Here is a 22,631-nt window from a genome sequence, read left to right on the forward strand (position 1 = left end):
ATAGAACAGCTCCTACGGCAAACATTTTCTAGTCCTGAATGGCAGTAACATCAAGATTGCGATACCCTGCTTAAGCACATGAGCATGAGCTAGTTACTTCTGGGGAGGTTTCTTTTACATGAGCAAAAGATTAAATACCAAAGTGGATAAGAGACGTAAACTAAGTATGATCCACGGAAGTCTAAGCTAGTCTTTGAAAAACTTAATATTTTCAAGGAATGCAAAGAATTACTTGGTTCTTTGGCATTAAAGGCAAGTGTCCTCCAGAAATCCAGAAAATGCAAATCTAGGTCACTAATAGGACATTATTTTGCCTGCAGAAAAGTCATCTTCAGGGGATTTGGCAGTCAGTAGCAATATGGTAAAATCTTACTTCACTGACAATAAAAATAACATGAATATATCAATAACCCCAGGGTAGATTTTTTTTTTTTTTTTTTACTGTACAAAAAACAAATCCTATTTATGCATTGAAATAAACAGCACTGGCTTGTGTTTCATGTCCACAGGCAATATTGTTAGGGCTAGAACCATGAATACTATCCTCAGGGTAACATAATAGTACAAGATTAATAAGTTATTGGTCATTTTTATTGTCATACCAACGTATCCTTCACATTAGATTCCTTTCCTAGTATAATAAGATAAGGTTTCCATATTGCTTAATATCAAATGCCCATATAAAGCAGCCAGCAAACCAATGCTGTACAAAACATTCTTTTTCACATCTCCCCCAAGAATATATTGTATTCAAATAAAACAATCCAAGAGGCTTTTACACAGCAGCTCTCAATGAAAAGGGCATAGGAAAGATGAGATTTTGAATATGGGAGGGAATATTTCCCACTTCCCCTGTTCATCTTTGAAAGGATAGAATTTCATATTGGATTGCTAAAAGAGTAATAGGGCAATAGTGAAAACAAATTACAGAGTTTTACCAGATAGTTCTAAGAGAATGGACATTTTTGTTCTTGTAAGTTAGCCTATAGTAAAAAGTGCTAAGATTTTTACTTTTCTGTTGTGACTCAGACACTTCTTCACTCTACCCTTCAGAGTCCTAGATAAAAGTGATATTAATCTAATTTTTTAAGTGATAACTTGGATAGATTCAGGCAGATGACAGAACTGACATTTTCTACTGCCTAAAATGCAAACAGCACAGATTCACCATAGTGTAGTTATGAAATGTTTGTTCTTCCTTACCTAACAATCAAGCTAACTTCGGGAGTCTTTATTTCAGTTTCATGTTTCTGTATTAATGTGAAGGTTATGAGATTCAGGCCATGTAACTCTTTACATAATTTAACCTACTAGCTACAACTCAGACACATACTTGCTTAAGGTACTCAAAAATCCCTATGGCTTAGTTTACAGCTAGAGGATTCCATAGGATCACAAAATACGTCGGTCAGCTAGGATGTGGCACCTCTCCAAGAGGAAAAGCTCATGTCAGTGCACTATCAAGAAGCCTTCCCAATTCCTCTTCAGAACACAATTGCCTTTCCTGCACGGTCCTACGGAAATAATTTGCTTTTTCTTTTTGAAAAAATATAAAAAGGCAAACATTAAAAGACAAGTTTCCCTCTCACCCTATTTCCCACTATTCCGTTGGCCCTCCCCAGATAATCACCATCATGCTTTCTTGTGTACTCCTTCAGAAACATTTTATACATACAAAAGTTAATATAGACATATATCTTATAGTACTTTGTGCTTTAATCATAATAGTTTTGCATTCTATCTGATAGTAGACTTGTATATATGTCCATTGTTCCTAATATGATGTGAACATTTTCTTTTTTCTAATTTTAAACTGTAGTATAGATAGAAAGTTGAAAAAAATGTGTTAAGCTTATTGAACTCAAGTGAATCAGCATTAAGCAATTTTGAACAATATTAACTGGATTGGAATAAGTTTCAACTACATCTTTGGATACCCTGTGTTCTATGTAAAATGGGACCAGGCTCTTCTCTACAGTAATATTTACCTTTCTGTTAAGTTACTTATCTCTAAGTTAGATTTGCTGGCTAAATTGAATACAGCAATGGGAATGAGGAATAATATACTTTATTATGGACACTTATGTTAGGCTCCTTGGTATGCTAACTAAGTTGTTTAAATCAGCTTCCACATCTCTAAGAGGCATGTCCCAATGTTAACTCAAGAAACAGTATGTTGAGAAACTATTTGTGTGACATCTCACACGCATAGAAATGTTGGTTCTACTGGTGTCCTACTATTGGGAATGTTACCATATAAAGGTAATGAAACCAAAGATAAGCAAAACCCTTTAAAAATAATTTCTATAATGAAGTATCAAATAAATAAGATTAATTAGCTACAATTCTCCTATTTCTTTAATTTCTGAATTAAACTTTCTATGTTCTTATTGCCAACAACACAATGGATAGCCAAGGCTTCCAAAATTCCATTCTTCACTCAAGACAGAGAAACTCATGGGCAGTTTGGCTGCTTTGGGTGAAACTAGAGGTAATATTTTAGGAGAATTAGGTTAATATGTTATATGGGGAAAGACTGACTTGATGGCTGGGGACGAAGATGGTTTCCCTGAGGTCAACTTGCTGGAGCCAAGCAGATGTCATCTGTCACATTTCCTAGTCCTGATTTAGCATTCACAATACTGAGTTAAACAGTCTATGAAAATGAATAAGATATGGTGCCTATCTTCACTGAGTTATATTCTAGCAGAGAACTATTATAGATATGGGTATCAAGAACTACATAATAAAAAAGACTAATTGTCAAACCTATCATGGTAATGCCAAACATAGGGCAACAATAATGTCAACATTTACATTGATCATTATCTTGTACCACACCAGGTTCCTTTAATCTTTACAAAGCTTTATGAAAAGGTGCTGATATTATTATCTTTATTTCACAGAGGAAGAAACTAAAGTATGGACAATGGATCCATGATCACACATCTGGTAAATGACAGAGTTTGAATGCATCCCTGGGCAGGATGATTCTGAAGTTTTCACTCTTAACCATTGCTTAAACTGTTTTTCTTATGACGAATAGCATAACTAGTTTTGCCTGGTATGATTTAATGATGTTCTTGAAATGAAGACAGTACTTTAAAAAAGTGTATTATACTTTTTTTTAAAAGTATGTTATTATGTAGTTACTGATACCCATATCTATATGGTGTGTGTAAATGTGTATGTGTGTGGTGGTGGGGTCATGGAGAGTGAGTTTTACCATATGGGAACTCAGGCAGAGAGAATTCCACGTTCAACAAGACACAGAGGTACAAAGTAGCATGGGATGTTCCAAGAATCACAGACAGTCCAGTTCAGTGGCAGTAACCAAATTATGAAGTTCTATTTGTACTATCTGGGGGAGTTTGAGTGTTGTTCTGTAGTTAGTAAAGGCCACGTAATACTTTAAGCCAAGTAGGCAGGTGATTTCTGTAGTTACATTTGCTTAAAAATTATTCAAAAATCAATGTGAAAATTGTTTGTTGGGGGAGGTATGTTAAAGGGAGTAAAAAGCTTAGTATAGGTAGGAAATGGTAATTGAAGAAATTCAACCAGTGGCAGGGAGGAAGGGCTGGGTTGAGAATACACATCAGATATAGATTGCACAAATCTTAATGACTAGTTTTATTGTGAAGAATGTAGGATAAGAAAGAGCCCGGAGGAGTGGAGATCATACCCTAATGGCTTTAGAGAGAATTTAAAACAAAGGAAAACAAAATTTGATATGTGTGTTTTGTTTGAATTTCTGTAGTTTGTATTACAATATATTGATGAGGATAATGATCTCAGTTTGGGACAAAGACATAGTAGCAATACCTAGTAAGCTAAAACCACAGGTCATTGATCTCTGAAGCTAGTTACACACTTGAAGTATAGACTCGGGAGTCTTACTTTCCTGAAAGCAAGAGAGGTAGACGAGAGCAACTAGAAGAAAGAAGGTGAGAAGAGACCAAACCCTGAGTAAGATTAGTAAAAGTGGGTAGGGATATTTGTTGCACAGGAAGTACTGAAGAGAGGGACTGGTGCTATCATTAGCAGCAAGACAAGAAAATAAAGTGAGGAAAGATAATATGCCTACTTTCAATGGACTAAAATTATTTATTATATGATATTAGATATATGAGATTAGATAATATAATATGAGATAATATAATAGTATATAAAATCTCTTGATTTGGATATCTTCAGCAGCTTAACTGTTTGTTTCTTGAGGAAAATAATATTCATTGTTGTAAATATCTAAGTGGGTAATGGCAGAGGGTGAACCATTTTTGCAACTCTTCAAATAGTTTAAAGGATACAATGTTATAGTGTTAATGTAAGGTATAGAGACATTTCATATTTCAGGTGATTTAAGGTTGACAGATGTACCTGTAGCAACCCCAATAGGATCCAGGGGTGGTAACCTGAAATGTCAGGTGGAGACTTTGAGGAAAAAAGAGAAATGTTCACTGTGTTCTAGGCTGTCCTCGCTGCCTTGAACATTGCACTGCCCAAAGTTCACTTTGGATTTCTCAGATTAGGAGTTGAAACCTCGATTTATTTTCTATTGTCGATTTGTAATAATTAAAGGTTTTTGGAAAATTATGTCTTTGGAGAATTTTAAACTGTTCATTAGAGAATGATTGATTAAAGTCATGCATAAGAAATTATCATTCCCTAACTTCAGTTCTACATTTACCACTGACTCTTGATCTTTTTTTGTCTTAACGAATCTTAGTTTGTCTTAGTGAGACTTCGTGAGTCTTAGTGAGACATTAATCAGGCATGTTTGAAATTGAGCATATCATCTCCATTAGTCCATTTTCATACCGCTATAAAGAACCGCCTGAGACTGGGTAATTTATAAAGGAAAGAGGTTTAATCGACTCACAGTTCAGCACGGCTGGAGAGGCCTCAGGAAATGTACAATCATGGCAGAAGGGGAAGGGGAAGCAAGACAACTTATCCACAAAGCAGCAGGAAGGGATGAGTGCCAAGCAAAGGGGGATGAGCCTCTTATAAAACCATCAGATCTTGTGAGAACTCACTATCATGAGAATAGCATGGGGGAAACCACCCTCATGATTCAATTACCTCCACCTGGTTTCTCTCTTGATACATGGGGATTATGAAGATGACAATTCAATATGAGATTTGGGTGGGGACATAAAGCCTAACCATATCATCATCTATCTTCACTTTATTTCCTTGTCTTTCTGCTGATAGTACAGGTTCACTTTCGTTTCTCTCTTTTGCCATCAAATATAACATCCAGTTTAGTTGGTCATTACATGTTGTCAGGGCTCAGCTCAAGGCATCACTTGTTTAGAGAAGTTTTAACCACTCAAGCAAGACTAGACCATTCATAACACCCTACAATTCACCACTGGGTGTTTATGGTATATAAGTAATAAAATACTTTTAACGTTGATTTCCTTTGCTACAATGTAGATGAGTAAAGACTGGTTGTGTCTTATTCACCAGTATGTCCCCAGCCCTTGATGGATAACCCTGAATGTAGGATTGTTTGGTGGCCACTTGCTTAATGCATGATTGGAAAGTTTCTTCAGGTTGTCTCTCCTTTTGGTTTCTTTCTTCCATTCATACATGGGCCACTCTAGAACAAACTCTTACACTTCTATAACTGGACTATTTTAATATCCTCTTAATGATGCTTCCTACTAAGAGGATTTTCCTGCTCCAATATAGTCTTCATTATTTATATCGCACCACTCTGTTGCTAAAAAAGAAACAATAATTACTTCCCAGGCTTAGGAAGTAAAAACTAAATACTTGAACTTCCAAATCTGGCACCAAAAAAAACGCTCTAAACTTATAAAACTCCTTCACAAGAAACTTTCACCCCAGTAAAACTTGTTGGATTGTTAATCTCTACAAACTCCACTTCCCTTCATACCAGTCCACTTTCTCAATAAGCATTTTTCCTTATGTCTATCCTTGATAAACTAAGTCATCCTGGATAACCTATGTCAAATCTCATTGCTTCCCTATAGCCTTCCCTTTGTCCTAGCTGGACAAAGACAGCAGGCTCTATTTGTGTTACAGACTGGCATTTGATTCCCAGCTCTGCCTCGGACTACATGGCCTCATTTTCTTATCTGAAAGTGCGATATTAACACTCACCCAAAAGGAATATGATATAAATAAATGAAAGAATTCATATAAGGTATTTTGATATGACTTTTTGATTTTGCTTCAGAATCATCCAGTTGTAAAATACATTTTGGGGCAACTGAACAAAGTTGAAAAATAATCTGGATAATAGATGATATTTTGAAATTACTACTGATTTTATTTTATGTGACAATATTTTTATCATGTGACTAACGTCTTTAGTTTTGAAGACGTAGGAAGTTAGAAATATTATGTTTAAATTTTACTGTGATATGATCCAGCAAAAAGTATCAATATTTCTAATTAAAAATGCTTAACATCATTTTAATTTAATAATTGACTACATAATTGTGTATAAAAGTTAATTTTTATTTTATTTATATCCTTAACAATCTAAGCTTTATAAATGCAAAAACAAGTTATGTCTGGGTCAATGCTGCATCTCCAATCCTTGGCACAGAGCCTTGGGCAACAAGATACTTTTTACAAGTAGATACATAGATAAATACTATAGACAGGTAGATATGTAGATATATACATAATACATACTATAGATAGGTAGATACATATGTATATATAACACACACCTGCATACATATGCATGCATGTAAAATATTCTAAAATATGAATACTTATTGAATCTAATTAGTGGGCATACAGGTATTTTTTGAACTATTGTTTCTATTTTCCTTTGTATAAATTTCCAATATAAATTTCTAATTGTAATCACATGTATTCATTTGAAACTATATGCCACTAAATTACAAATATAAAGTACTTTGCACATAATATGTGTTCAAGAAATGTCATTCCTTTCCATTATAACATCTATTTTCAGTCACTATCACACTATAGAATGCCTTATTTTTTACTTTCTGAGTTCATTATTTATCTCCAACTATATAATATAATTCTAGAGGACTTTCTTCTCCATATCTTTACTTCTTTCTACACACCAAGTTTATAGCACCTTGTTGGAAATAAGTAAATGCCTATTGGATATATGAAAAGGTATCCTTAATTTTCACTTCTAGAGGGAAATTTTAATCAACTCAAGGACAAAGGACTATACTCCTACCCTAGTGTACCATTAATTTTTACTTTTTCATGGATGAGTAGACTGTGAGCCTCTTGAAGGAAAGGGTCTCCTATCATACATGTTTTTTAATCTATAGAACATAGTATTGTGCCTGGGATACTTACTGGGTGTTTGTTGAATGACTGGATGTATGACTGCCTGAATGAATAATATAAGAATAAGAGGTAATTATTTAAATACTTTCAATATTGCACAGATTTTCTTTAGAGGCAATTGACAAAATAGAAAATGAAGTTTAATTCATTCTACCCTCTATGTTGATCTTCAATGAAGTCTTCATACCGAGAATGAAAGACAGACTACTGAAAGCCATGGAGATACCAAAATAAAAGACAGTGAAAAGAAATAAGCAAACAACCAAAAAATAATTATTGACAAATACAAGACAGCCTAAGCAAAGATATTAGGAAGTAAGAAGAAAGTTTCAACGAAAGATATTTAGAAGTCACAGAATTTTAGAGATGCCACACCATGTAGTTTCACACTTCTTTTTCAGAGGAGGAAGTTTAAGCTATATGACTTGTTCTAAGTAGGTGGATACAAATTTCCAGATTCTAATTAAAATGAAGATGCAGTCACCTGAGTTACTAACTTGACTTTCCTCCATTATCATTTCCCTGATCACTAGAAAGAAAGAATAAATTGACTTGGGCACACAACAAAAAGTGTTTGAAAGCTAACTCTAGAGTTATTATTCTCTCTGTCTAGCTTAACCTGTTCTCCAAAGACAGAGAAAGAGGGAGGGAGACAGAGAGGAAGGGAGGGAAGGAGAGAGAGACAGAACAGGGTTTAATGTGGGCAGAGGCATTGTGAGAATGGGAGATCAGAAAAAATTATACAAAGAAAAAAATTACAATGATGAAAAATGCTTGGTTTAAAGTTTGTGTTTAAGGATGTAAAACAAAAGCAAAACGATTTTGGACATTTTTCTTTGGTGTTGATTCAGAGCTCAAAAATCTATTCACAATTAAAACAGAGAAAAATGTGATCTACTTACCCATTCTGTATGGCAGCTGTGGGGTCATAGGTCAAAGCCATGCCAGCCTATATATAGGACAAAGAGGGAAGAAAACAAATCTTAACGTTTTTATTGTGGTGCCCAAAACATTTAGTACACACAAAGACTCTTATCATTACTTTCCATGATTTAAGTTTGTTTTCTTCTGTATATATCTCTATCCTTACTGCCAAGACTAGCATTTTTACTATCCACAAACCAGAATATACCAGTGAGTTGGGAGTTTATGTTATATATTCAGACATACCAAGAAACAATGCAGCTTGGAGATTTCCATTTTTATTTCTTAAAACATCCACTGTCTAACCTCACTTTCTTATAATTTCACACTATTGTTAAGAACACCTATTGTACGTCTCATGGCATGATAAAAAAGTAAGAACGAATCCTGCAGTTAGGATAAAAATAAAAGCTACTTAAAATGCATTCAATTTTAAAGAAGGAAATGTTTAAAAAAGTATTTATTTAGAAATAGACCATATGCCTAAAGGGTGTGTAGGTAATGACTCCAGAGTGCTTGTTCGATATATTGCTATTTCTTATCTTAACAAGAGTGATAGAAAGGGGAGGTCATTTACATATGATGAAAATTCTAGAACACATGGCTAATAAGGAGGTAGTTTTGTTTTGTTTTTAGGAATAAGACCACCTCAGAAAAAGTACACTTCTTTATAACTGGACATAGTTTCTGAAAAGAATATAATCTTCATGAGTGCTGATTCACAGTCTACCTTGTTCCTTCATGTACATCATCACATTTGATCCTCACAACAATCCTATGAAGTAGGCAAGAGGAGTATTTTCTCCATTTTATAGATGAAGACACTGAAGCTTGGAAAGGTCAAGTGACTTGCTCAAGGTCACATATTTGGAGGCAGAACCAGATTTCAACCCGTCTTCTGATATGGGCTCCTTTCCATTCCTTGGCTATGACATTGGCCCAATAATTAAATTAGACCTGAGTATCATATCCAACAATATGGGGACAGTTTCTCTGTGGCCATATGGGCATGCTATCCTTTGTTTACCAGGACTGTCAACATGGTTAATACTTACAAAGCTTACAATGTTGAATGGAATTTAAAACTGTCCAGGTTACCTTTAGGGTGGATTTTTTTTTTCTTTTTTCAAATTTAAAACTGAATTAGATCAACATCAATGTCCTGGCTTTGATAGTGTACTATAATTACTTAAAATATAAAAATTGGGAGAAACTTAGCAAAAGGTAAACAGGATATCACTGTACATTTATTTTGTAACTTCTGGTGAGTCTATAAATTCTCCAAAATAAAAAGTTAGAAAAAAAGTGGATGAGCTATGAAGACTTTTGTAAAGGATAAGAAACCATAGACATTTTAAAGAAAACAAAGTACCTTTCCTGTTTGAGTTTTTTTATTTTTTTATTTTTCCATTGAGGTTGAGGATGGTTTTCTTGTTGGGCTCATTGAATTCTTCAAATTTAGCTTATAAATGACATGAAAATTCTCAATCTTCTAACAGAAGGCCTGATGTACAGTATAGCCTGCTGTTTTCAGCTTAGATTGCATGCATTCTTTCCATAAATAATAAATTTTAAATTATTATGAAGATTGGTATAAGGAACAAAAGTGTAGAGCCATATATGAACGGAATTGGTATAAAGGGATTGGTATAAATTGAAACGGAGTTCGCAAACAGAATTGAAATGACTGTCAGAAGTTAACAGAGGTGCACCGAGAACACATGTTTAATGATAACTGCGTGACCTCTTTAAATTTAAGAATCTCATTCATGTTAAAGAAATATGCAACTGATAATATGACAAGCTGGAGGACTGAGAAATGAGAAGAGAATACAACAACAGAAATGAAAAAAGGGATTTTGTTTTTTGGAAGAGGCAAAAAGATAGTGGTGTGAAGATGAACAGAGATTCTAAATTTAAATTCTTCCCAGGGATGAAGCCTCTGCCACATGACCGGCTCGAGGTTGGCCATAGGCTGAACACAGAATGGAGCTGTCCAGGGCTTAGCTGAAACTCTCTGGTCTCAGGAACTGGAAAGGGCAGTTGTAAAAGCTGTCCATTTGGAATTAGATTTCCCTCTTAGGAACACTAAGTTTCTCTCCCCTAATTTATCCAAGATGTGGCACTGCAGGTAGAATAAAACAGGTGGGCTTTATATTCAATAGAGATATTATTAGTGAATGAGAGATTTAGGATGATAGTCGTATCTTCAGTCGACTAATTATCTCAAATCATTTAAGTCCTGGGGACTTATAGGAAGCCTTCCCTAGTCAACTGCACATTTACTTCTTTTTCCTTGTACTTATTTTCCTACGGTGCTCAGAGAGACCAATGCTATCCAGCCCCTCCTAAATTATGAACTGTCTTGAACATTCACTTTTTATGTCATGCTTATTTGTTCTGGCCACTTAAGAATTTTTTCTTGCATTTTACTTGAATTCCTCATAGATTCTAGCTAACCAAACAATTCTAGCTAGGAATACAGTAATTATCAATAAACTCTCTTTATTCAACACACATTTGTTAAGGAAAAAATCCTACGTTGACCTCTTTCTTCATCTTAAACCCCCATCCTATCTTTCAGAAGATGGAAAGGAATTGACATCAGTAGGGTGCAGTGGAAATCATATGTTTTGAAATCAGACAGACCTGAGTTCAAGTTCTAGCTCTGTTACCTTGCAACAGTGTGACTTTGGGCAAATTATTTAACCTATTTGAGCCTCAGTTTCCTCAACTGTTAAACAGTTTAATAATACCTACCTCAACAGATTGTTGTGAAATTTAAAAGAGATTATGTTTGTAAAGCGCCCAGCACAGTGCCTGGAGACAAGACGCATACGTAAATATTATAATACAAAGCAATATGTGCCATATGCTTTATGAGTGGTATAGATGGGGTGCAGATGAGAGAGGCTGGGGGTGAACAGATAAGGCATGTAGAGAAGTACAGGTGAGCAGAACCTAAAAGATGAGGAGTATTTCCACAGATGGAGATGAGAAGTCAAGGCCAGCTCAGCCAAAAGAAATACTATGAAAAAAAGTATATAAATAAAAATGGAAAAGTGAGTGAGCTATTTTCAGTAGAACATGTGGAGGGGAGAGTGGGAAATAAGACTCCAAAGGTAAGGACGGAGGATCTTCATTGCCCAGCTCCTCTTGCGGAGCGACTGAGTATTTTTGAGCAGGGATGTTATATACTCAAAGAGTGATTGGGGAACAGGAGTTAGCATGAGCGCCCTGGAAAACACAGGGTAAATCCAGAGGAATGAGCAACTAGAGTAGGTACCTTGGGAGAGAAAGGTGGGAAGAATCTAAGGTGAGATTTTCATTGCAAAAGGGTAGGGAATAAACACAAGATTCACCTACTTCATGATTTTGCCTAGGGACAGTCCTGTCTCTGAGTACCTTTGGCAAGAGGAGACAACAAGAGATAGTGTCAGGTCATATGCATTTGGAACATTGTGGGTAACAGCACGGCATGAGTTAAACAAAGGGTTGTTTGAACTTAACCCATTGGCTGAATATAATAGCACAATAACTAACACTTGGATACACCTGGTTTCCACTTCATGTGTAACAGATTGTTGAGTCATAATTCTAATATGGTCTTAATGCAAATTTTGCATTCAATTTCCTTTTGTCTCTTTCCACAAAAGAAAAAAGGAAATCGATTTTGCTGCTCTGTCAAGCTACCTTTATACTAAGCTAGAACCATGAAATCATCATTATATAATCACTAAATATTATGGCATGTTTACAAACTCAAGAGTCACACAAAAAGTAAAATACCTTGGAACAAAATGAAAATGTCACACCACGTATGTAGAAAAGTGATGCTTAATCATGTCACTTACTTTTAAAAAGGAGTTATTAGATTCAGAAATATTTTCCATGTTTCAGGTACATTATTTGTATATTGGAGACATTCATAGTTTATTTAAAATAAAATGGGGCATTTTTGTCATTTTCAACAACAGTTAAGTTTTAATTTAGTATTTCAGCCATATTAGGACATTTCTAGGTCTTCCAGACAGGATTTTTACTATGGGACCTAAATATTTTAGAAGACAATATTTTCAATGGTATATTGCAATAAATAGGGGATTTTTACTTTTAACAAATACATCTTTATTTTTAATAAATTCACTGAGACAAATCAGTTGACTTAGGAGATAGCTATTTGATATTCATAACTGTAAATGATTAGGTTATATCAGGAGGTAATAATGATGGAAATACTGCTTAGAGAGTACACATTAGGGACCAGGCATTGCTACTTCAGAAAGATTCCCTAGACTGCAATGCTTAGTCTTACTTGAGGAGCAGAGAATCATTGATGATAACAAAGCCAATATGATGATGGCCTGAATGACTTTTTTTTTTTTTTTAACCATTGTTGAAAGTATTTTTAGACTGCAAAATAAATGGGGATCAAAAAATTGGGAGCAGCAAAATTTATACAAACCGATACAGACTGCAGTTCCTGGACAAATAAAACATTGATATTTTAGCCTAATATTTCTCCTTTTCTGAAGGTCTGGCCTCATACATAATTGGGTAAATTACAAACAAATAATTATAAAGATTTCTCATCTTGTACAATCAGAATTAAAACAACACTTTAATAAATGTATAGAAAATGTTGAATATTTTATTAAATATTGTATACTGAATTAGCACAAGTTGAGTTCAAGAAGCTAATAAAAACAAATATAATATTGTTTTCTGGATGTTATATTTAAAGTGTTTATTTCTTGCAGTGAATTTTGACAATATTTACAACTGTTCACCGGTTATGATTAAAATTCAATAAAAATAAGTTGATTAAAAATTATGTATAAAAAGGGGCTTAACATTATGACTTATAAACATCTAGGTAATGCTGCTGAAGTAAAATTTCACTTAACTTTGCTCATATTTATTTGATAGTATTTCTATTTAGAAAGCTTTAGTGAACAAGTCATGATACAAAATTATGTGTATAATATGTATTGAAAGCAAATATTTTAAAGATTGCTGACTAGAAATAAAACTAAAAATGAATTTCAACAAGATGTTAAAATACTGGGGTATATAACTATAACATGTATGGTTTTTTTTTCCTTTAATGCATTGTTTTGACTTGTTTTTATTTTTACTTTAAATATTTTAGAGACAGGGTCTCACTCTGTGTTGCTCAGGTTGGAGTACAATATAGCTCACTGTAACTTCAAACTCCTGGGCTCTAGCAATCCTCCCACCTCAGCCTCCTCAGTAGCTGGGACTAGAGGTGTGCACCATTAATCCCAGCTAATTTTATTAAAAAAATTTTTTTTGTAGATATGGGGTATCACTGTGTTACTCAACTTGTTTTCAAATTCCTGGCCTCAAGTAATCCTCCCGCCTTTGCCTCCCAAAGCACTGGAATTACAGGCATGACTTTTGAGTTTTAAAAGTTGTATGTAATAATATTTCCATAATGTGGGGTGAGGGAATCCTTTAATTTATAATATATCTTCTATGACTTGTCTTAAAATTTTTAAGAGGAAAAAAGGGCATATCATTTATGAAAGTAATATAGGTCGGAGGCCTGATTCAGAAGTAAGCTTGAAAATGTCAGGGTGCATTTAGCTTTGCTGGGTCAGTTGAATACAGAAGTAGGACGGAATGGGATTGCTACAACCAGAAGGGTCAAGGTGAGAAGGGGAAGGAGGTCAGTAATAAGGAAAGAAAATTCTGGGGAAATGATACAGTGTTTCTAGTAGTGGAAACCAGTAAGAATTCAGAAATTCAAATGGCTACACAATGGCTGAGAAATTGAGGGCCTCATATGTGATACTAAAAGTGTATATGTCTAAGATATTCAGAGAAACCAATAAAAATCATCAATGATCAGAAACCTACTAGATCATGGGTCTCCAACCCTGGAGCCGCAAACTAGTAGCCATCCGTGGCCTGTTAGGAACCGGGCTGCACAGCAGGAAGTGAGCAGCAGGCAAGCAAGCATTACCGCCTGAGATCCACTTCCTGTCATTTCAGAGGGGCATTCGATTCTCATTGGATTGGGAACCCTATTGTGAACTGCACATTACGGGGATATAGGTTGCATACTTCTTTTGAGAATCTAACTAATGCCTGATGATCTGAGGTGGAAGAGTTTCATCCTGAAACCATCCCCCTCCCCAACACCCCTGTCAATGGAAAAATTGTTTTCTACAAAACCAGTCCCTAATGCCTAAAATGATGAGGACCACTTTACTAGATGGCCAACATTAATTGGTCAGAGAAAGAGTTTTTAACTTTCTTCCTGTTAAGGGAGAAACTAATCTTGGAAAAAATATGCCCAGAGCAAAACTGAGGGCAATTTATTAGTTCACTTGCTGAAAGGGGATATGAGCAGATCACCTTCTGACCTTCATCAGAGTCAAGTGGTAGAATTTTACTGGGGAACAACTCTGGCACAGTCAGGGAACTACTGAATGGTTTGTTTCTACCAGGAGAGGCAGTCAACCATGTACAGTAGTTATCTACTCTCACCTGCTAAAGGGATGCTCCTTAGGCTACTGTACAGTTATTTGCTCTCTTGAAGAGAAGATGAACCACAAATAAGATCATAAATAGAGCAATTCCCAAGGTCTATGCAGTCTGAGGTAAGAGGTAAGTAAAATATGGGCTAATGGTTCCATAAAAGGTTCCAACCAACCTGTGAAATGGCCCACACTATACTCTTTAATTTTCATAATTTCTGAATCCAAGGAATACTTTGATTCCAAATAATAATTACATTCATTTGCATCATCTGATGAGTGTATATTTCTGCTTTGGTTTCTGTGATCCTCTCCCCTTATTTTGTTCTGACCTATCAGAAAGCAATTTCTTCTTTACTGTTACTTGACCCAACTGCTTATGAGATGCCAGAGTGCTCAGGGCCAGGGTTTTATCTCTCTCCTTTACTGCAATACAGTGGTGACATTCACTTTCTTATCCCAACTATTATTTATTTCCTGGTGATTCCCAAATGTTTGTCTCAAACTCAAGTTTCTATCCTGAATTCCAGAAACATATCATCAAGTTTAACTAGTAAGTTCAATGCATGATTACTGTCTTCTTACAAGTTATGATTTCTTGTTTGGGTGTTTATGAATATATTTTGGTATAACATCTTATCCTATATTCTCTTAAAACCTCTTTCCAATCCATCAGTCACACCACTGTGTTACAAGAATTGCTCTTGAGAGAGGCAAATCTGACCACATTATGGTCCTCCTTTCAGCGGCATCCTATTACTTTGAGATAAAATCTGGCCCACAGAAATCTCATGATCAAGTGCCTTTGTACCTATTGGTCTCCACGTCTTTTATTTTTTCACCTCTAGACTTCACCCTTTACCAAACTTAGACATACATTCACCTTGCCCTGGAGCATTACCCTTGGACCTTTGCAAGGGTGGCTTTTGGCTGCAAACTTTCCATCACTGTCTGTGGGAATATTTCTATTCTATTCTTTCAGCTTCAGACAAGATATCATAGACTCTTAAAGCCAGCTCTTTCTCCAGGTGGCATTAAAGGCATTAACTATTGCCTTTGTCCCGCTCCCACGACCCAGTGTGGAAGCTAATATGACCATGCTTTGCCATGTGTGTCTCCCAACTAGTCACACTCATCTTGATATCTCCTCTTTCTAGCCCAGTGTTTGGGACATTGCAGAGGCTCAATACATGTTAGTTAAATGAATTAATACATGAATAAATCACCTAAAGAAATGTTTGCATTTGAACTTTAAATTTTTATTTGAAAATAGTTTAAACTTTTTTCCATTTTGTTAGTAAAATTTACTTTGGAAAAGCTTCAGTTGGACTCAGCTGAACATTTAAAGATAATTTTTTCAGCTTTTGATTGGTCAAAGAGATAGGAGGAAGCGAGTTTAGTACAGAAATTGCTAAGAGACCTTCCTGATGATGTGGGCTCAAACCAAATTACAGGCGGGAACCTAGGAGGAATTAGAAGAAGCTGAAAACCTGGAGGCCCTTCTTCATGAAATTACTGGCCTAGAATCAGGATAAGAGAAAACCTATTAAAAGTCACTTTGACAGCTTCAATAAGTTTTACAAAAATCAAGCAAATACCATGCAGGGAATTTATCACTTTAAATTCAGCAAAACGGTCAGAGAACAGAGAAAATTAACTTCTTTATGTTTGAGAAAAGAACATCAAAGGAGTCTTAATATTGTTATTTACATGCACTATGTCATCACAATCTTTCTTCTTTTTGGCTTTTGCTAACATAGTACTATCAGGCAGAATTTTTCCCTATATAGCAATCAAGAAGGACAAGATAGAAAGATGCCATCAGAACTAATACTGGAAGCCTGAGAAAGCCTATGGCACAGAAAATGCTAGGCTAAAGAAGAAGCAGAAGAAAAGTGTAATATGATATAGTCAGCTAAAGGTCTCAGAATCTTGGAAAAAAAATGTTTTAATCTGAGTTTGTCATTAAAACCAAAGTTAAATTAATTAATTGATACCATAAAAAGACAAGACAGTGTTATATTTTATGTAGGTTCACCTGTTTTTATCTCAATTTAAATGGCTGAATTTCATAGATTCCAAGACACAGGTTTTATTTTTTTTCACATTTTAATATCTGTGAAGTTGGGATTTACATGATAATTGATAGCATTTTATAGTATGTCAAGTTCCTTTTCTTTTATTAGTGGTATTTAAAGTAATATTTCATCTTTAATCAATGGTGTCTTATAGTCAATGATGTAGTACCTATACTGTGAAATCCCACCATAATATGGTTAAGTAGGATGAAAAATATACAATGTTGAGACTGCTACTAAGATGAGTCTGTGTGGCTAGACAGAGGAAGTTCCAGGAATTTGGCTAATTGACCCATATTCTTCCAGGTTCCAGTTATAGTTTGATGTTACCTGGAGGTTGTAAACAGTTGCTTAAACATTGATGGGGATAATTCTGAATCTTGTGGCAGGATGGGATGGCCAGGACACTACCAACAACTCCAGAAATCTACCAGTTGGTAGGTGCCACATGTAGTTGTCTTGATCCGTGGAGAATGGGTCAGGAGGCCCAATCAGGGTACAAAGATATTTATCGTCAACTTTTCCACTTGTAATTGCTTGCTGTAATCTTCCCAGCCTTAAGCCCTTCCTAAATTTCCCACTGCTAACCCTGCCCAAGAACATAAGTATGTTATACTACTCTATTCCTTGAGAACATAGGCTAGGCAGAGGACTGAAGCTCATCACCAATTACATTAATCCAAACTTACACTATTACAGGGATTTACATGACTTACTTTTTATCCTTAGTGATCATAGGTTAGTAAATATTGGGCCTAGTACCTTTAAAATAAAACACTTAACTAAATAAGAAAGTTTTCATGCTGAGTTACTGAGAATTCAAGTTCTTGTGCCAAAAGAAAGAATTATTTTAAGATTAGAAGGTCCATTAACCTTGAGCTTGCTCTCTAAATTGCAGATAAGGCATATAAAATAAATACAACCATATCTGGTGTGCTAAGTACGAAAACCAACTTGCAAGTGCTAACATGCATCATAATGGCAAAAAACTCTTTGCAAGATCACATATGTAAAAAATCTCCTTCAGTTTAAGGTTAAAAAGACCATTTGCAGAACCTGGCAATGTTGGTAGATATATCTTGATTTTTTTCAAGGTCATCTTAAACAAAAATTGGGACAACTAATTACCAAGCACTGTGATATAAACAAATAAAATAGTGATAAACTATGTAGATAATGCCCTTACCTTGGAAAATGGTCTAAAATGTTCTGAGCCTAGATAGTATTACCACATTTTCCAAATAATTCTTTAGATATACCATTTTCTAGGAATTGTGCTTCAGTTTCTCCTTATTTTTATCTCTAGTGGTTTAATTCTATGTCTCCGAAATATCAAGATTCCACTGTTCAGTATTGTAAAATTCAATTGCACCCCATATGCCTTCAAAGCTAATAGAAATGTTGTGTTCCCAGACTGCATTGTCAAGTTTTCATATTTATAAGAAGAATGCTGACTGGTGACTGGTCAAGTATTTAATGAGCTGGATGCACCATTAAGAGCAGATTCAACTAAAGACAAAGGGGCTATTTTACTGAGTGTGTCTTCTGTCCCTCACTTCTAAGAATGTCCCAAGTCACATACTTTACATTAGCATTAGTAACAGCTAGTGACAGCCAAAAAAAAAAAAAAAAAAAAAAAAAAAAGAAAGCCATGATCAAGTAGGCTTCATTGCTGGCATGCAGGGTTGGTTCAACATATGAAAACTAACAAGTGCAATTAATCACATAAACAGAACTAAAGACAAAAAACACTTGATTATCTCAAATGATGCAGAAAAGAATTTCAATAAATTTCAACATCCTTTCATCTTAAAAACTCTCATTAAACAAGGTTTTGAAGGAACATAGCCCAAAATAATAAGAGTCATCTATGAAAAACCCATAGTCAACATCATACTGAATGGGCAAAAGCTGGAGGCATTCTTATTAAAAACCAGTACCAGACAAGGATGCCCTCTCTCAATGCTTCTATTCAACACAGTATTGGAAGTCCTAGTCAGATCAATCAGGCAAGAGAAATAAATAAAGGGCATCCAAATAGGAAGAGAAGTCAAACTATCCCTGTTTGCAGACAACATGATTCTACATCTAAAATATCCCATAGTCTCAGCCCAAAAGCTCCTTCAGCTGATAAACAACTTCAGCAGAGTTTCAGGATACAAAATCAATGTACAAAAATTACTAGCATTCCTATACAGCAATTGCAGCCAAGTCGAGAGCCAAATCAGGAAGGCAATCCCATTCACGATTGCCACAAAAAGAATAAAATACCTAGAAATACAGCTAACTAGGGAGGTGAAGGATCTTTACGATGGAAATTACAAAACACTGTGCAAATAAATCACAGAAGACACAAACAGATAGAAAAATATCCCATGTTCATGGATAGGAAGACTCAATATCATTAAAAGCAATTTCAATGCTATTCCTATCAAGCTACTAATGACATTATTCACAGAACTAGAAAAAGAAAAACTATTTTAAAATTCGTATGAAACAAAAAAAAGAGCCTGAATAGCCAAGGAAATCGTAAGCAAGAAGAACAAAGTTAGAAGCATCATGTTACCTGACTTCAAACTACACTACAGGGCTATAGTAACCAAAACAGCATGATGCTGCTAGAAAAACACGCACATAGACCAATGGAACAGAATAGAGAGCCCAGAAACAAGGTCGCATACCTATGACCATTTGATCTTCAGCAAAGCTGACAAAAGCAATGTGGAAAAGACCCCCTATTCAATAAATGGTGTTCGGATAACCGGCTCACCATATGCAGAAAATTGAAGCTGGACCCCCTCCCTTACATCATGTATAAAAATAAACTCAAGACGAATTAAAGACTTGAATGTAAAACCAAAAAATATAAAAACCCTGAAAGATAACCCAGGCAATACCATCATGTACATAGGAATGGGCAAAAATGTCATGACAAAGATATCAAAAGCAATCACAACAAAAGCAAAAATTGACAAATGGGAGCCAACTAAACTTAAGAGCTTCTGCACAGAAGAAAAAAAGATCAACAGAGCAAACAGACAACCTACAGAATGGGAGAAACTATTTGCAAACTATGCATCTGACAAAGGTCTAATATTGAGCATCTATAAAGAACTTAAATTTACAAGAATAAACCAAACAACCCCATTAACAAGTGAGCAAAAGACATGAACAGACAATTTTCAAAAGAAGACATACATGTGGCCAATAAGCATATGAAGAAAAGCTCACCATCACTGATCATTAAAGAAATGCAAATCAAAACCACAATGAGATATCATCTAACACCAGTCAGAATGGCTATTACTAAAAAGTCAAAATATAGCAGATGCTGGTGAGGTTTCAGAGAAAAGGGAACACTTATAAACTGTTGGTGGGAGTGTAAGTTGGTTCAACCATTGTGAGAAGTAGTATTCCTCAAAGAGCTAAAAGTAGAACTACCATTTGACCCAGCAATCCCATTGCTGGGTATATACCCAGATGAATATAAATCATTCTACCACGAAGACACATGTATGCAAATGTTCATTTTTGCACTATTCACAATAGCAAAGACATGGAATCTACCTAAATGCCCATCAATAACAAATTGGATAAAGAAAATGTGATACATATACACTATGGAATACTATGTAGTTCAAAAGGAGAATGAGATCTTGTCTTTTGAGGGAACATGGATAGAGCTGGAGACCATTGTCCTTTGCAAACTTATGCTGGAACAGAAAACCTAATACCAGATGGTCTTACTTACAAGTGGAAGCTAAATGATCAGAATTCATGAACACACAGAAAAGAACAACAGACACTGGGTTCTACTTGAGGGTGGAGGCTGGGATGAGAGAGAGGAGCAGAAAGAGTTACTATTGGGTACTAGGCTTAATACCTGGGTAGTGAAATGGTCTGTACAACAAACCCGTGTGACAGGAGCAAACAAAATAACATTTTATAAATTGCATCAATAACATTATTTGTAAGGACACTAAAAATTCAAAACTCTAAAAATTACACAGAAGAATTTAGTAATATCATCCTTCATGTCTCAATTAGGATGTGGAAGCTGAAAGGTCATGTATATTCAGCACTATGGAGATAGTAAATTCGATAAGCCACTAGCTGTGCATTAGAATGCTTCTTCTGTCAAAGGCAAGTGCTATGAACCACAGTGGAAAGTACTTGAACATGAGGAATCCTTCTCATAGCCACCGAGGTTGCATAAGCACCTCTGGTATCCAAAATTTATTGTCATTATTTGCCAGAATAAGTAAGTTAATAATTCATTTCTTTCTCTTTGAAAATATTGACCATTTAACAGTTCTCATTTGTAGCTCAATCTTTGTTGATTTCTAGCAATAATTCATGTTTTTGTTTTACTTTTCTTTTTTCTTCTTCTTTTATCCTTTTATCCAAGCCATTCTCTTCCTGCTAGCTCTTTCGATTTTTATGATTACATGACCTTCAAAGGAAAATTGGCTAGAAACTTGAAAACCACATAACATTCCAGTACTAAATAATGTTTTATGATTTGGAATGTGATCTTACAAAAATATTAATATAATGTGGGTCAAAGTTAAAATATATTATTTTCTACTTGCTTTTTAAAATGTGTTTTATAATCTAAGTAAAAATATAGTGGACAGAATATATTGGTAGCACATTTTTTTTTTCAAATAAATGTATCATTAAAAAAATTCCTGTTCGGAAAATAAACTGACATGCCATTTAACTGAAAATCAAGGAATTAAAGCATACTAGTTATAGAAACTCCTAGCAAAGCTGGTTTTGAGATTTAAAAACTTTGAGTTGTGATGATAATGTAATAGTTTAAATAAGTTACTATATAAGCACTTATCATTTGCCAGGCACTGTGTTTTACTTTTGTTACCTCTATGAATCCTTCTGGTCACTAAATATGCATTTTGAACCATTCTCAGTCTGCTGGCGAGGAATCAGAAACTTAAGGACTTTGAAAAACCTGCCCAGCATTGTCATAGTATTGTTACTCGGCTCAGAGGTTGTGGATTTGTGACTGGAATTGAGAGTGTGCTCTCTTAATCACTATAGTGCCTAGATAATTGTGAAGATAAGCACACAATACTGAGCACATCACAGATGGTGACACACTCAGTTCCTTAAAATTCATAAAGAATAACTTTTCTCAATGAGTGTATCAGACTACTCAGCATTCATGAACCATTCACACCCCAAAGCTCCAGTTTCTTCTCTAACTATCATTCTCTCTGTGCCACTCAGCACCCTGGGACATAGAGGCGTCTGCTGGCCCAGTGACAAGGTGAAGCTTTTCAACATTAGGAAACATTTCCTGTTTGTAAATGCACATACAGCAATTTCTTAGTTACCCACCCTGAAAATCAGACAAAGAATCAGTTCATATTTAGTAACAAGAGGAATATACACTGATGGTCTTGTGTCTGCTACTATAGTTCTTGTTATTTTTATCATTACTTTGACTTTCGTTTTCTTTTACAGTTGCATAGATATGAAGCCATTTACTGCTAATGATTTCATTCCTACAACACTAAATTATATTGTACTCCACTTTTGATCTCCTACTCTGCAGACAGAGAAGATCTTTGCCATTTTAAGCTCCAAGGGAGAAGGGAATCTGTCTGTCTTACACCACGTCCATACTACCAGACCTATGCCTCCCACATAATGGACACTCAATAAGTCCTTATTGATGACTGAATACTTTTTGCTTAAGTTGCTTCTTCTTTAATATTGTCTTTAAAACAAACTCTTTCAAATATAATTCTTCTCTTAAAAAGAATATTTCTGTAAAAAGTAG

At 35.1% G+C, this 22,631-nt stretch overlaps 1 protein-coding gene across 28 annotated transcripts in view; it reads right to left on the reverse strand.

The window, feature by feature from the left end:
* Window positions 1-22,631, reverse strand: part of RBMS3 (RNA binding motif single stranded interacting protein 3) — a 1,486,333-nt gene that overhangs the window by 138,635 nt on the left and 1,325,067 nt on the right. For 27 of the 28 annotated variants that reach the window (XM_074030865.1, XM_005545572.5, XM_005545568.5 and 24 more), the window contains one exon: window positions 8,220-8,266. In XM_074030865.1, the coding sequence (XP_073886966.1) occupies window positions 8,220-8,266 (47 nt within the window). Of the gene's footprint in view, window positions 1-8,219; window positions 8,267-11,607; window positions 11,647-22,631 lie in introns of all 28 variants that reach the window. The other variant, XM_065539819.1, reaches the window with a different exon arrangement.

Source organism: Macaca fascicularis, chromosome 2 (assembly GCF_037993035.2).
Source record: "Macaca fascicularis isolate 582-1 chromosome 2, T2T-MFA8v1.1".
In the NCBI taxonomy this organism is placed as follows: Eukaryota; Metazoa; Chordata; class Mammalia; order Primates; family Cercopithecidae; genus Macaca; species Macaca fascicularis.